Raw genomic sequence first — 17,901 nt, 5'->3', positions numbered from 1 at the left:
AGTCGCTGCATAACGTATACAGTCAAATATCATTTAGGTTCCCCTTCCTGAACATAAACCAGAAGATCAAAGACTATCTAAGAGCATTTTCAATTCAGAACTCGGTGTTGTTTCTGAATTTCTTACTCATTCTTCAACTCATTACGTCAAACATGTTGAGAGAACTTCTGGCGTCTTCAAAGCACAAATGAAGATATTTAGAGATTTCCAGACCTCCTCATAGACATCATGGTGTCAGTTGTTGTCAAGGTCCAGAAAAGCACTAAAGACATGTGACATCGGTCCATCCGCTCATAGTGGATCAGTTGAAGCGACCAAAATGATTTATGTGTGAAAAACAAACTAAAACAGAGACTTTAATGGATATATTCTCCTCTGTGTTGCCCGTCTATGGCGCGTTCACGAGAGCACTTCCTCTTCTTCTTCTTCTTGGATGAGAAAACTGTGTTGTGAGTCAGAGCGCCGCCGTCCAATAAGGTCAAGCCCCATGCGGCATTCAGCGCACAAACCTAATGCAGCGAAGCGCGCACGTTTTAAATATATAACAGTAAAATATGACACGTAAAACATAAGATCAGATATATAAACACACAGGGACAGTAGGGGGCGGTATGTCCTCTTGACAGCCTGCCGGCCATAAAAGAAGAACGCGTTCAGTATCAGTAAGGGTCTGTTCAAATTAAAGGTGCATTAAATCAAAGCTTTAAACTACCGTCTTTAAGACTATTTAAGACATCATCATCCACCATAAACGTATACTTTATACAATATGAGAATGTACTGATAAACACAATAATAAGACGCTTGCGATTTGGTTATTTATTCTGTATTAGAGCACATGTGAATATAATGAGCGAGAGCGAGAGAAGACGATAACATTAGGCTACAGATGATGATAAATCAACATCAAAGTTAAAATCTGGATAAAATGCTTTGTATAATGGCTTAAACATTGTGTATATAATAAATTAGAAATGATTTTGGTTATTAATATGCATGTTTGAATTGTTTCAGAAAAACAATATTAAAATGTATGAAAATACACCAAATAGCGTCTTTATTTTCTTTCCATCTTATTTTAGCATTATATATATATATATATTATCCTACAGAACCTTATATTTATTGAAGAACTGGTTAGTGTGTCTGAGTTCAGTTTGGCTGCCTTGCACGCACAGTGCAACCAGATTACGTCATCGAAAAAGAACATGGCGTCCTCCTCAGGTTAAAATGAGTATTACATTTAGGATTTTTTTAAGAATTGAAAATATTTGCCACTATGAGCGGATGGATCAATGTGATCGTGTTTTTAGTTCTTTTCTGGACCTTAACAACAACTGACACCCTGATGTCTATGAGGAGGTCTGGAAATCTCTTAATATCTTCATTTGTGCTCACAAAGTAGATTTTTGGGTGAACGTCCCCTTTTACGCACAGAATGGATGTGTTTCTGACCTTCAAGGGCATCTTGGTGTGTTCATTGAGCACAGGAACATCAAACACCAGACGTCTCAAGAGATGCTGCATCATAGAGGGCCGCAGTTTACTGAAAACACACCCCATCAACACCCTCATCATAACACTGACTGACGTGGATCTGGTGTCATTGAGTTCTGAAGGCGTGCTTACCCGCAGACGGCCAGCAGGCACTCCTCGATCGCGTCTCTCTGAGCTTTAGTGAGACAGCAGCCTTTGGAGAGTCTGTAGACGGTGTGCAGCAGAGAGTCGATGAGAGAGGCGAACGGCTCGGTGCCGGCGAACAGAGGAGCACATTTGGTGAGGAGCGGCAGAACGGCCGTACACAGGTACCGGTTCAGAGCTAACGCCATGTCTGTGGCGCTCAGGGCGGTCTGAGGGTCAGAGGTCAGCGTTACACACACACACGCAGAGCGATGCTGAAGGGATGAGAAAGATCACGTGACTCACAGTGTCCAATGAGGCGGCGGCTCGGAGGTCAGGCAGGAATCCCACCTCCAGCAGGTGCAGGAGAAAGTTCTGATCCTCGATGCCATAAACACGGTCCAGAAACAGAACCATGGCCGCTTTGTGATCGGGACAGAAGCCTGCCGACATGTCCGGCTCGATCACATTACCGTCTGAAGACACAAAACATGAACTCTTATTAAGACAAGGCTTTTACTCTGTCATCACACAGAACCAACACTGACGGGGAAGAAAAGGTTAAATACAGGAAAATAAAAGCAGAACACATCTGAAGTGTGAAATGTGTAGTGGGTCAGTGGTTGGGATGAGTCTGACCTTTAGCCAGCGTGGGCATCAGGAACGGGATGCTGATCACACCCACCAGGTCCTCGATGGGAATGAGAGATCTCAGGATGGCTCGGATGCGGATGGCCTCACCCTTCCCTGCGTGAATCAGCTGACAGGAGAAATAAAAAGACTCGGAAATGAATGATTGTTCATCGCCAAACCACAACATGTGCAAACACGCTCACACACGCATGCGCGCACACACACACACACACACACACACACTCACTCGTGCGTGCACACACACACACACACACACACACTCACTCACTCGTGCGTGCACACACACACACACACACTCACTCACACACACACACGCACAAACACACGCACACACTCTCACACGCATGCACAAGCTCACACTCACACAACAGGTGCACACACGCGGACACACACCCTCAAACACGCGCACAAACACTCACACAACACGTGCATACACACGCTCACACACACATGCACACTCACTCACACACGCGCACAAATACACGCACACACGCAGACACTCACACACACAACACATGCACACGCAAACACACAATCACTCACACGCGTGCACAAACACACACATTAATAATAATTTAAATTAATATGTTATTGTATGTAAATTGAATTAAATTAAATTTAAACTACTTAACTTCCGGTAGACATTCTCAAAGAATGAATAACTGTTATGCTTGGGCCACATAATGTTTATATTGTTACCGCTGAAACTTATTTAAGTTTAAAAAAACTAAAACTATTAAATGTAGCGTAATTTGGATAAATGCTTCACAATGTAGTAAAGTAAAAAAAACAATAATCTCATAAAAAAGATATTTAAAAATGTACTTGATAGTAAGAATAATAAAGTAGTAAGTACTATACAACACTGTACACAAATAAACTCACGTGCATCTCTGGAGCACAGCGGCCCAACAGATCGATGAGAGCAGCATAGAAGGTCATGATGGCATTTCCCATGTGAATGGTCTCATCTTCCTCTTCCTCTATGACATCATTACTGTATGACAGAGAGAGAGAGAGAGTTCTATTATCCCTCAGACCGCTCCTCCTCTCTAAGAGCACTTTTCCACCATCGCGCCGAAAGGTTCTCCCGATCCTTCCCAGCCGTACGTAAATGTTTATAATGTAAACACAAACGTGTCACGCACTGCCTCGGTAACACAAGATTTGTAAGCGTGCCGTGTCGAACCAGGCTCATGTGGAAACAGTTTCAGACTGAGCTTTGAACGGTTCGGCGGTGGTGTAACGGCAGGCGCTCTAAGGGTAAGATCTGGGCCAGGATTCACAAAACTGTTCTTAAAACAAAATATAACAATGTTCTTAAGATAAAATATAGGAAGTCTGTAAGAATGTTCGTAACACATTTCATAAAACGTTCTCTAATATTTTCTTAGGAACATCTTTTTTTTTAAGAATAAAATAATCTGATTACACTTGCTTGCTCGAGTGTGTTTATCTTTACAATAAACGTGTTATGTGTAACAAGCACCTCACATTCTTATATAGCCTATATATATGTTAGCATGTGCGTGTTTAACGCCATTTACGATTGCATGTTAGCTATATGTAAATATGATTGTGACACAGCAGCAGACAGAAGAAACCACACACACACACACACACACATGCGTGTCTGTGATTTTCTGAACAAATGATCTAAGAATTAAAATGTCACATATATTATATCTGTCATAACTAATAATCACATGACCATAAAATACTAAATGACTTTCTTATGACTGTCATGTTTAGTTTGTGATGATGATGTCATCTGAATGTTGACGTTGGTGTGTTGATGCGTACAGTATTCTGTTCTCTTCTGTGGTGGGTGATGGTCCGTCTCTGCTGGGATCCTCTGAAATCTTTATGGCTTCCTCCATCGCTGCCAGAAGACCGTTCCCTCCTTCACCACGCAGGGCGGGGCCAAAACACTCCGGCCGACGAATCAGGAGCCGCACCACCACGTTAGCGTTTTCCTCCACGCTCTCACCTGAAGAGAGAGAGAGACAACATCATCTCATCTCATCTCAACCCAACACACATCCTTTATCAGTCATCAAGAACAGAGTATTCTAGTTTCAGAACACAAATATTTGATTCTTCCATCAAGCCTAGTGATAATAGCCGTAAAACTAGTTTAGACTAAATGCACTGAAGACGCTTGGGAATAAAGCATCTCTGCCAAATGCATGAATGTAAATATAAATACAAACCATTACAGAAGACGGCGAATCTAAGAAAGTCCAGATATCGTTCACCCTCAACCGGATTCCAGCCGATGTCAGGATATCCTTTAGACATCAACATCACACAACTCTGCAAACCACAGCCGGCCAGATACTGAACTACCTGTCACACAAACACATCAGACCGTAAGTAAGTGCATTGAAAGGCTTTAATGCCCGGCTAACTGTGCCACGTTCAAGCTGTTATTGATGTTTACATTGTCTTTTATGATCATGCGGGGGAAAATGAAAGTCGAAACATTGATCGAACTGACTGGAACTACCCGTGCATTATACCGTTATAATGCACACCTTCCAGCCAATCAAACACACAATGGTATAACAGAGAAATATATTACAATATTTATGAATATAGCACCAAAGTCAAATAAACACATGGTTCGAAGCACTTTTGAGTTCTATGTTTATGTGTTCTTCATATACAGTCATGAAGTACAAAATGGGAGATCCATCACTGCACATATAGCACATAGAAATGTGACGTTATTAACAAAAGAGTCTCATTTAACAGCACATGAATACAGAGTCAGACTTAATCCAATCATTTCATTTACAGAATGATCAATCTTTCAGAAGAACATCGTGTCTCTGCCCAAATAAATGTCTAACTGTTCCTCCATGACCTTTGACCTGCTGGACATCATCATAAATTCATCAGATTCTCAGAAAACAAAGAGAGAAAGAGACTCTTACTTTCTCCAGGTCTGGTTCTCTCAGCGCCAGAGCGAGTTCATTATTATCCATCACTGACGCTGCAGCAACATCCAGAGGAGTGGAACCACGCATGGACGGAGACGCTACACACAACACACACAACTGACCTCATGAGCACACAAAACACACCCCTATAGAAAGAACTCATTCATGTGAAGACGTCCCTCAGATCTTACCCAGTCCCACGCTGCTGTTCTCCAGCAGATAACTCAGATGATCAAACATCGCCTTCTGATTCTGACGGCTGATTCGACAGAAGTAACACAGAAAACGACAGCAGTTCGCCACCATCTTAGGAAACGTGATCTCCTGACGACAGTGCGAAGAGAGGATTTTATCCATTTATTCAGCTCACCGTGGTAAAGCAACTTTACAGTAAATACTGTATTAATACAGACAGTAGAAACATAAGACAAAGTATAAAAATGAAGAAAAAATTAATCATCGGACGCAAATCATAATTTTGACGTTTACTTAAGAAATAATTTATATTGATATAATAATGATAAGGACTAGCTCCCTTACACAAGAATTCATTATTAAAAACGGAGTGCTTTAACAGTATTCTGGGACAAAGTGACTGGAAACGGAGAGGGTCACAAGTACTATGATTCCACTACCACTCTTACCTTTAACTTCATCGCTGCTATAACATTGTTTACATTGCACTACAGGGCTGCATGCATGACTGAACTGTACACACCAGTACTTCATGTTATCTGCTCTACTGGACTGTTTACACACACACAGCATCATTTGCACTCTATACTGCTCACATGCAAACCAAGAATATTTGACTGAATGCTCATTTGCACTAATGGACCACTTCCATAACTGCATTAACCTATCTACTGCACTGTAATTCTATTAACTGCATCTACTCATCTATTGCACTGCAACTCTATTAACTGCATCTACTCATCTATTGCACGGTAACTTCAATAACTGCATTAACTCATTTACTGCACGGTAACTTCAATAACTGCATTAACTCATTTACTGCACGGTAACTCTTATTAACTGCATCAACTCATCTATTACACTGTAACTCTATTAACTCCATCTACTCATCTATTGCACGGTAACTTCAATAACTTCATTAACTAATTTACTGCACGGAAACTCTTATTAACTGCATCAACTCATCTATTACACTGTAACTCTATTAACTGCATCTACTCATCTATTGCACTGTAATTCTATTAACTGCATCTACTCATCTATTGCACTGTAACTCTATTAACTGCATCTACTCATCTATTGCACTGTAACCTCAATAACTGCATCTACTCATCTATTGCACTGTAACCTCAATAACTGCATTAACTAATCTACTGCACTGTAACTCTATTAACTGCATCTACTCATCTATTGCACTGTAAGTCTATTAACTGCATCTACTCATCTACTGCACTGTAACTCTATTAACTGCATCTACTCATCTATTGCACTGTAACCTCAATAACTGCATCTACTCATCTATTGCACTGTAACCTCAATAACTGCATTAACTAATCTACTGCACTGTAACTCTATTAACTGCATCTACTCATCTATTGCACTGTAATTCTATTAACTGCATCTACTCATCTATTGCACTGTAACTCTATTAACTGCATCTACTCATCTATTGCACTGTAACCTCAATAACTGCATCTACTCATCTATTGCACTGTAACCTCAATAACTGCATTAACTAATCTACTGCACTGTAACTCTATTAACTGCATCTACTCATCTATTGCACTGTAAGTCTATTAACTGCATCTGCTCATCTACTGCACTGTAACTCTATTAACTGCATCTACTCATCTATTGCACTGTAAGTCTATTAACTGCATCTACTCATCTACTGCACTGTAACTCTATTAACTGCATCAACTCATCTATTACACTGTAACTCTATTAACTGCATCTACTCATCTATTACACTGTAACTCTATTAACTGCATCTACTCATCTATTGCACTGTAATTCTATTAACTGCATCTACTCATCTATTGCACTGTAACTCTATTAACTGCATCTACTCATCTATTGCACTGTAACCTCAATAACTGCATCTACTCATCTATTGCACTGTAACCTCAATAACTGCATTAACTAATCTACTGCACTGTAACTCTATTAACTGCATCTACTCATCTATTGCACTGTAAGTCTATTAACTGCATCTACTCATCTATTGCACTGTAACCTCAATAACTGCATCTACTCATCTATTGCACTGTAACTCTATTAACTGCATCTACTCATCTATTACACTGTAACTCTATTAACTGCATCTACTCATCTATTGCACTGTAACTCTATTAACTGCATCTACTCATCTATTGCACTGTAATTCTATTAACTGCATCTACTCATCTATTGCACTGTAACCTCAATAACTGCATTAACTAATCTACTGCACTGTAACTCTATTAACTGCATCTACTCATCTATTGCACTGTAACCTCAATAACTGCATTAACTAATCTACTGCACTGTAACTCTATTAACTGCATCTACTCATCTATTGCACTGTAACTCTATTAACTGCATCTACTCATCTATTGCACTGTAAGTCTATTAACTGCATCTACTCATCTATTGCACTGTAACTCTATTAACTGCATCTACTCATCTATTGCACTGTAACTCTATTAACTGCATCTACTCATCTATTGCACGGTAACCTCAATAACTGCATTAACTAATCTACTGCACTGTAACTCTATTAACTGCATCTACTCATCTATTGCACTGTAATTCTATTAACTGCATCTACTCATCTATTGCACTGTAACTCTATTAACTGCATCTACTCATCTATTGCACTGTAACTCTATTAACTGCATCTACTCATCTATTGCACGGTAACCTCAATAACTGCATTAACTAATCTACTGCACTGTAACTCTATTAACTGCATCTACTCATCTATTGCACTGTAACCTCAATAACTGCATTAACTAATCTACTGCACTGTAACTCTATTAACTGCATCTACTCATCTATTGCACTGTAACCTCAATAACTGCATTAACTAATCTACTGCACTGTAACTCTATTAACTGCATCTACTCATCTATTGCACTGTAAGTCTATTAACTGCATCTACTCATCTATTGCACTGTAACTCTATTAACTGCATCTACTCATCTATTGCACTGTAACTCTATTAACTGCATCTACTCATCTATTGCACGGTAACCTCAATAACTGCATTAACTAATCTACTGCACTGTAACTCTATTAACTGCATCTACTCATCTATTGCACTGTAATTCTATTAACTGCATCTACTCATCTATTGCACTGTAACTCTATTAACTGCATCTACTCATCTATTGCACTGTAACTCTATTAACTGCATCTACTCATCTATTGCACGGTAACCTCAATAACTGCATTAACTAATCTACTGCACTGTAACTCTATTAACTGCATCTACTCATCTATTGCACTGTAATTCTATTAACTGCATCTACTCATCTATTGCACTGTAACTCTATTAACTGCATCTACTCATCTACTGCACTGTAACCTCAATAACTGCATTAACTAATCTATTGCACTGTAATTCTATTAACTGCATCTACTCATCTATTGCACTGTAACTCTATTAACTGCATCTACTCATCTATTGCACTGTAATTCTATTAACTGCATCTACTCATCTATTACACTGTAACTCTATTAACTGCATCTACTCATCTATTGCACTGTAATTCTATTAACTGCATCTACTCATCTATTGCACTGTAACTTCAATAACTGCATTAACTAATCTACTGCTCTGTTACCTTATTAACTACATTAACTAATCTACTGCTCTGTATTAACTGCATCTACTCATCTATTGCACTGTAATTCTATTAACTGCATCTACTCATCTATTGCACTGTAATTCTATTAACTGCATCTACTCATTTATTGCACTGTAACCTCAATAACTGCATCTACTCATCTATTGCACTGTAACCTCAATAACTGCATCTACTCATCTATTGCACTGTAACTCTATTAACTGCATCTACTCATCTATTGCACTGTAACTCAATAACTGCATCTGCTCATCTACTGCACTGTAACTCTATTAACTGCATCTACTCATCTATTGCACTGTAACTCAATAACTGCATCTGCTCATCTATTGCACTGTAACGCTATTAACTGCATCTACTCATCTATTGCACTGTAACTCAATAACTGCATCTGCTCATCTACTGCACTGTAACTCTATTAACTGCATCTACTCATCTATTGGACTGTAACGCTATTAACTGCATCTACTCATCTATTGCACTGTAACTCAATAACTGCATCTACTCATCTATTGCACTGTAACCTCAATAACTGCATCTGCTCATCTACTGCACTGTAACTCTATTAACTGCATCTACTCATCTATTGCACTGTAATTCTATTAACTGCATCTACTCATTTATTGCACTGTAACCTCAATAACTGCATCTACTCATCTATTGCACTGTAACCTCAATAACTGCATCTACTCATCTATTGCACTGTAACTCTATTAACTGCATCTACTCATCTATTGCACTGTAACTCAATAACTGCATCTGCTCATCTACTGCACTGTAACTCTATTAACTGCATCTACTCATCTATTGCACTGTAACGCTATTAACTGCATCTGCTCATCTATTGCACTGTAACGCTATTAACTGCATCTACTCATCTATTGCACTGTAACTCAATAACTGCATCTGCTCATCTACTGCACTGTAACTCTATTAACTGCATCTACTCATCTATTGCACTGTAATTCTATTAACTGCATCTACTCATTTATTGCACTGTAACCTCAATAACTGCATCTACTCATCTATTGCACTGTAACCTCAATAACTGCATCTACTCATCTATTGCACTGTAACTCTATTAACTGCATCTACTCATCTATTGCACTGTAACTCAATAACTGCATCTGCTCATCTACTGCACTGTAACTCTATTAACTGCATCTACTCATCTATTGCACTGTAACGCTATTAACTGCATCTACTCATCTATTGCACTGTAACTCAATAACTGCATCTGCTCATCTATTGCACGGTAACTTCAATAACTGCATTAACTCATTTACTGCACGGTAACTCTTATTAACTGCATCAACTCATCTATTACACTGTAACTCTATTAACTGCATCTACTCATCTATTGCACTGTAACTCTATTAACTGCATCTACTCATCTATTGCACTGTAATTCTATTAACTGCATCTACTCATCTATTGCACTGTAACTCTATTAACTGCATCTACTCATCTATTGCACTGTAACCTCAATAACTGCATTAACTAATCTACTGCACTGTAACTATTAACTGCATCTACTCATCTATTGCACTGTAAGTCTATTAACTGCATCTACTCATCTATTGCACTGTAACTCTATTAACTGCATCTACTCATCTATTACACTGTAACTCTATTAACTGCATCTACTCATCTATTGCACTGTAATTCTATTAACTGCATCTACTCATCTATTGCACTGTAACCTCAATAACTGCATTAACTAATCTACTGCACTGTAACTCTATTAACTGCATCTACTCATCTATTGCACTGTAATTCTATTAACTGCATCTACTCATCTATTGCACTGTAACCTCAATAACTGCATTAACTAATCTACTGCACTGTAACTCTATTAACTGCATCTACTCATCTATTGCACTGTAACCTCAATAACTGCATTAACTAATCTACTGCACTGTAACTCTATTAACTGCATCTACTCATCTATTGCACTGTAAGTCTATTAACTGCATCTACTCATCTATTGCACTGTAACTCTATTAACTGCATCTACTCATCTATTGCACTGTAACTCTATTAACTGCATCTACTCATCTATTGCACTCTAACTCTATTAACTGCATATACTCATCTATTGCACTGTAATTCTATTAACTGCATCTACTCATCTATTGCACTGTAACTCTATTAACTGCATCTACTCATCTATTGCACTGTAACTCTATTAACTGCATCTACTCATCTATTACACTGTAACTCTATTAACTGCATCTACTCATCCATTGCACTGTAATTCTATTAACTGCATCTACTCATCTATTGCACTGTAACTTCAATAACTGCATTAACTAATCTACTGCTCTGTAACCTTATTAACTACATTAACTAATCTACTGCTCTGTAACTCTATTAACTTTATCTACTCATCTATTGCACTGTAATTCTATTAACTGCATCTACTCATCTATTGCACTGTAATTCTATTAACTTCATCTACTCATCTATTGCACTGTAACCTCAATAACTGCATCTACTCATCTATTGCACTGTAACCTCAATAACTGCATCTACTCATCTATTGCACTGTAACTCTATTAACTGCATCTACTCATCTATTGCACTGTAACTCAATAACTGCATCTGCTCATCTACTGCACTGTAACTCTATTAACTGCATCTACTCATCTATTGCACTGTAACTCTATTAACTGCATCTACTCATCTACTGCACTGTAACTCTATTAACTGCATCTACTCATCTATTGCACTGTAACCTCAATAACTGCATCTACTCATCTATTGCACTGTAACTCTATTAACTGCATCTACTCATCTATTGCACTGTAACTCTATTAACTGCATCTACTCATCTATTACACTGTAACTCTATTAACTGCATCTACTCATCTATTGCACTGTAACTCTATTAACTGCATCTACTCATCTATTGCACTGTAACTCTATTAACTGCATCTACTCATCTACTGCACTGTAACCTCAATAACTGTATTAACTAATCTACTGCACTGTAATTCTATTAACTGCATCTACTCATCTATTGCACTGTAACCTCAATAACTGCATTAACTAATCTACTGCACTGTAACTCTATTAACTGCATCTACTCATCTATTGCACTGTAACCTCAATAACTGCATTAACTAATCTACTGCACTGTAACTCTATTAACTGCATCTACTCATCTATTGCACTGTAACCTCAATAACTGCATTAACTAATCTACTGCACTGTAACGCTATTAACTGCATCTACTCATCTATTGCACTGTAACTCAATAACTGCATCTGCTCATCTACTGCACTGTAACTCTATTAACTGCATCTACTCATCTATTGCACTGTAACTTCAATAACTGCATTAACTAATCTACTGCACTGTAACCTTATTAACTGCATCAACTCGTATACTCCACCGTAACTTTAATAACTGCATTAACTTCAACAACTGCATTAACTCACCTATTGCACTGCAACTTTAATAGCCAATGTCAATAATTTATGCATACCTGAGTCACTTGCACTATTTTTAGTCTAAATTATTATCCGTTCATAGCCACCTGTACATTAATGTTCATAGTATATAGTCATCTGTATATATTGTTCATAGTATATACCTACTGTCATATTTTCACAGAACATTCCTACTGCTAAATATTTTCATAGTCCATGCCCACTGTATTATATTCTCATATTGTATTCTGTATTTATTCTAACTGTAAATCCTGCACTTGCTAACTGCACTTCTGGTTAGACCTAAACTACATTTGGTTACACTGTACTTGTATATCTGTAATGACAATAAAGTTGAATCTAATCTAATCTACTATGCCGTCGTAACACACAAAAAGTATTATTATAAATATATATTTTAATGCTTGCTAACATTTACACTCATGCATTTGGCTGACGCTTTTATCCAAATCGACTTACAATGCATCGTGCTATACATTTGTTTCTGACTACATGCAATCCCCGGGTTTGAGCCCATGACCTTGGCTTTGCTGGCGCCATCCTCTAACCACTGAGCCACAGATAAGCCAACATGCATGATAGGCTAACAAATGAAATTAGCTAACATGTGATCGTAAATGCCGTTAAACACATCACATGCTAATATATACAGTATAGGCTGTTTAAGAACCCGACGTGCTGGTTACACACATGAAGTTTATTGTAAAGATAAACAGATTCAAGTTTTCCAGAGCCTCATCCTCTGAAGTGTGTTTCTATAGTTCCCTCACCTTAGATTCTCCTCCTCCCAAAACATTCACCATCACCTCCATCACAGTCTCATGCATGCCAAGAGCTCTCATCAGGTTTGGATGCTGATAAAACACTTTATTATTCATGATGTCACTGCAGACAAGAGACACATCACAGATCAGACCCGACCCACAAACACACGTTTAAAGGCTTTCTAGTGTCTCAGTGGAGCTTTAGATATTTAGTTGCGCACGTCACCTGAGGCCATGAATCATGAGCTTCTCTTCTTCACGACCCATGCGGACGCTGAGTAGAGATCTGATCTGACCCAGAGACGCCAGCAGGTTGATGGTGTCCTCCACAGAGACGGCGTTGATGGTGTAGGTTTTGGGCAGCGCTCGCACCTGCCCTCCGATCCCGTCATACTGCCGGTGGAGTAACACAAACATGGCCCGGACCAGCTCTGGGTCCTCGATGACTGACTCCTGAGCCCAACGCACCATCGTCTCCGAGATCAACTGCTGAAGAGTGCCTACGCCACACCACACAGATAAGCACTTCAAATAAACACACAACTGATATACAACATGACATGACTGTGGTAGACTTCACTCACTGGGCTTCTTTGATTTCTTCTTCTTTGGTATTTCGGTCATTTTCTTCTTCAGGTAGGTGACCTTCTCCACCAGAGACATCAGACGACCTCTGATCGTGAAATCACCGTCGCCGTCTCCCGATTTGTCATCATCTATCTCAATACCTGAAGGTCACACACTAACACACTTTAACATGATAAAGCACACGCTAACAGTTGTGTTTCACAGATAGAAAGCATCAGTAATGTGTGTACCGCAGTGTGTCATGAGATCCTCGTGAAACTCCAGCAGCTGTTCTCTGATGCTCTCTGGACACGGACAATCCTGCTTCTCATCTTTAAAATTCAGCAGCATGTTGATCTGAGGACACACACATCATACTGTATAAACACACACACACGTGACCTCTTCAGTGTGTGTGTATCGTGATCTCTGACCTGTTCTTGTGGAGGTGAGCGAAACTCTTTGGTTTTTCGTGCGGTCAGAGCAGCGGACATGTTCAGCGCCTGCATGACTTCATTATAACGGAACCTCTGGTTATCCTGAAGATTGGCTACAAAGTCATCGGAGAAGGCGACCACGGCCTCGATGCGATGCCGAACCTGACAGTCGCACAGATACTGCAGCAGGTGACACATCTAGACAAAACACACACACGCTCAATACATCACAACACCAATCAGTGTAAATCAATATTAACAACTTCACAACACTGAGTGGAAGACTGAAGAGTTTCACCTTGAGTTTGACCGGTTCAGGAAGTTTCATCTGTAAAAGTCCTTCTTTGGGCATCTTTCCTCTCAAACTGTTCTCCTCGGCCCCGCCTCCCTCAAGCCTGCCCCGCCCACAGCTCTCCTCCGCCTCTGAGCTTTCGGCGCAGCCCTCCAGCCCAGAATCCTGCGAGAAGACGCTGGGTTCGATCAGCTGCAGGATGGTCTTCAGGTCTCCGTTGTGAAAGACGCCCATGATGAGAAGTGTGTAGAAGAGTTTGATGAGAGGAACGAAGAGGAACTCAGTGCTGCCCCCTACAGGATCCCGCACATGTAAACTGCCCTCGTGCACCGCCTCCGTCAGCATCTCCATCGTCCGACTCTTCAGTGTCTCCAACGGAAATTCCGGGCTGTACTGGAAACAGTCACCGTTATCATGGTTACCGGCAACAGAATCTACGAAGTTGGGCGAGGAGAAGCGCATTCGCGGCTGCAGCGAGGTGCTCAGTCCGATGCCGGGCAGGCCGTGTTTCTTCTTCTCGTTGGGGAAGAGAGTGATGCTCTTGGTCTCGGGCGTCATGGGAACGATGTACTCGGAGTTCATCATGAGACGGGCGGTGGCGTAGCCGCTCAGGTGGATGTCTATGAGCAGGTCATAGTATCCGGTGCGCAGGAGGCCCGGCATGTATTTGTTCTGGATGGCGTAGAGCAGCTGAGCCTCGTCCACGTGACTGCAGAGCGCATGAGCTACACGATTGTTCCCCAGAGCGCAGATCGCTGAATATAAACGCAGTGTGTGATAGTGAAACTTCAGAAGATCTCTCTGCTCCGTCAACTCCAGAATGTCCAACGACCTGATAACACACACACAGGCAATCTCACAATCATCTGATTGCTGTCTCACATTCAGAGTGTTTGTGTGCCTGTGCGTGCGCATGTGTGTTTCAGTGTGTGTGTTTGCGTGTGATTCAGTGTGTGTTTGTGTGTGTGTTTCAGTGTGTGTGTTTGCGTGTGATTCAGTGTGTGTTTGTGTGTATGTTTCAGTGTGTGTGTTTGCGTGTGTGTGTTTGCGTGTGATTCAGTGTGTGTTTGTGTGTGTGTTTCAGTGTGTGTGTTTGCGTGTGTTTCAGTATGTGTGTGATTATTTGTGTGTTTGTGTGTGTGTTTGTGTGTGTGTGTTTGCGTGTGTGTGATTATGCGTATTTGTTTGTCTGTGTTTCAGTGCGTTTGTGTTTCAGTGTGTGTGTGTGTGTGTGTGTGTGATTCAGTGTATCTGTGTGATTAGGTTTTTGTGTGTGTTTAAGTGTGCGTGAGTGTGTGTGTGTGTTTCAGTGTGTGTCTGTGTGTGTGTTTCAGTGTGTGTGTGTGTGTGTGTGTGTGTGATTCAGTGTGTCTGTGTGATAACGTTTTTGTGTGTGTTTCAGTGTGCTTGAGTGTGTGTGTGTGTTTCAGTGTGTGTCTGTGTGTGTGTTTCAGTGCGTTGTGTTTCAGTGTGTGTGTGTGTGTGTGTGTGTGTGTGTGTGTGTGTGTTTGCGTGTGTGTGATTATGCGTATTTGTTTGTGTGTGTTTCAGTGCGTTTGTGTTTCAGTGTGTGTGTGTGTGTGTGTGTGATTCAGTGTATCTGTGTGATTAGGTTTTTGTGTGTGTTTAAGTGTGTGTGAGTGTGTGTGTGTGTTTCAGTGTGTGTGTGTGTGTGTGTTTCAGTGTGTGTGTGTGTGTGTGTGTGTGTGTGATTCAGTGTGTCTGTGTGATAACGTTTTTGTGTGTGTTTCAGTGTGCTTGAGTGTGTGTGTGTGTTTCAGTGTGTGTCTGTGTGTGTGTTTCAGTGTGTTGTGTTTCAGTGTGTGTGTGTGTGTGTGTGTGTGTGATTCAGTGTGTCTGTGTGATTAAGGTTTTGTGTGTGTTTCTGTGTTTGAGATTTTGTGTGTGTGTGTGTGTGTGTGTGTGTGTGTGTGTGTGTGTGTGTGTGTGTGTGTGTGTTTCAGTGCGTTGTGTTTCAGTGCGTGTGTGTGTTTGTGTGTGTGTGTGTGTGTGCGTGCATGCATGTTTGAGTGTGTGTAGTACCTATTCTCTTCTGGTATATGTAGAGTCATGAACTGCAGTGGTTCTAAACTCTGGATCATCCAGCCCAATCTCTCATTCACCCTGGTGACCTCTGACCTCAGGAACTGATTGGGTACACGACTCCACGAGACGGGTGTGAGGTGCTGCACGTGTAAGCGCGGTGGACACTGGGGTACTGCGTTCTTCCGTTCACTTTTAAACAGGCCTGCAGTGAGCGGCATCACACTCTACACACACACACACACACACACACAGCAGGTCTGTGATGATGCATGAGCTAAACGCACACGTGCCATGTTTGTGCTAACACTGCTATATAGAAATAGCCTCAATGTCCAGTGTGTGTGCTCACCTTGATGCGTCCCAGTTCAAACTGGAAGATGTTTGGACTGGTCGCCTGCGCAAACACCGCAGGAAAGAGTTTAGTTCTCGGCTCCACCTGCACAGAGAAATGAGTTCAGATCAAGAATGACTGAATGAGGAAATGATCGTCCGTAGTCAGAAGTCAAACCTGGTAAAAGGTGCAGAGTTCTTTCCCATTGGATGTGAAGGTGAGGAAGCCGTTGGCTGTGTCCACCAGACATCCGATCTCCAGACCGTTATTATTACGACCCTGACTGGGGTTACTGCATTCACCCCCCCAAACCATGAAGCAGTTACTGCGTTTAATACTGACACACACACACACACACTGTTATCAGGGCTGTAAAAATCTATCATGACAGAATATAACAACACATAAACACGTACTGTGGAGTTAAGAAGATACAGTATTTGTAGGACATGAACTTTACGGAGGGTTTTGCCAATAGTAAAAACACCAAAAACTACACTTTTAATATAAAAAAACTTAAGGTCTGTTACATATGATTGGTCGAGCTGCAGTCACGTGACCTGCGTCAACATTTCGTTATTTTACTGCTTTAAGAAATTCTCTTTCAGGGTTTTGCTTTGTTAATTCATTCGTGTGACAGATCTATTTTATTGTCGTGACTTTACATTGTCGTGAATTTACAAAGTAAAGTAAATTCTCTAACAAAAAAAATGCTATAAACCACTCTTCATATTTGGGAATTATTTCATAAATGATGTTTGAAATATTGTTACTTATTAAGCCAGTATGATGTATTGTTTTGATTGAATATTGTATATCGTGTTTATATTGTTTTGTTAAATTTTATACACAACATCATCCTCCAATAACTGATGGGTTCATTACAGCACACGTTTACTTTTGTTACGTTGGCGCTCTCACTGACCTCTCGTGAACTTTACCCTTCTCATCGCCCAGGGTAACAGT

The 17,901-nt window shown here is 40.3% G+C and overlaps 1 protein-coding gene across 1 annotated transcript in view; it reads right to left on the bottom strand.

Moving 5' to 3' along the window:
* ryr2a (ryanodine receptor 2a (cardiac)) overlaps positions 1 to 17,901 on the bottom strand; it is a 74,149-nt gene that overhangs the window by 30,600 nt on the left and 25,648 nt on the right. Inside the window, 19 exon segments of the mRNA XM_079476795.1 lie at positions 1,456 to 1,546; positions 1,630 to 1,850; positions 1,927 to 2,096; positions 2,260 to 2,380; positions 3,160 to 3,271; positions 4,078 to 4,264; positions 4,488 to 4,623; positions 5,214 to 5,317; positions 5,411 to 5,543; positions 13,269 to 13,383; positions 13,489 to 13,762; positions 13,847 to 13,990; positions 14,081 to 14,186; positions 14,264 to 14,464; positions 14,565 to 15,390; positions 16,602 to 16,828; positions 16,954 to 17,040; positions 17,113 to 17,272; positions 17,861 to 17,901. The exon segment at positions 17,861 to 17,901 is cut by the window's right edge and continues 120 nt beyond it. Of these exon segments, the coding sequence (XP_079332921.1) occupies positions 1,456 to 1,546; positions 1,630 to 1,850; positions 1,927 to 2,096; positions 2,260 to 2,380; positions 3,160 to 3,271; positions 4,078 to 4,264; positions 4,488 to 4,623; positions 5,214 to 5,317; positions 5,411 to 5,543; positions 13,269 to 13,383; positions 13,489 to 13,762; positions 13,847 to 13,990; positions 14,081 to 14,186; positions 14,264 to 14,464; positions 14,565 to 15,390; positions 16,602 to 16,828; positions 16,954 to 17,040; positions 17,113 to 17,272; positions 17,861 to 17,901 (3,456 nt within the window).

Source organism: Barbatula barbatula (genome assembly GCF_947034865.1).
Source record: "Barbatula barbatula genome assembly, chromosome: 16".
NCBI classification, from domain to species: domain Eukaryota; kingdom Metazoa; phylum Chordata; class Actinopteri; order Cypriniformes; family Nemacheilidae; genus Barbatula; species Barbatula barbatula.
Note: the sequence above shows the minus strand (reverse complement) of the source record. Positions and strands in the feature narration are given on the sequence as shown.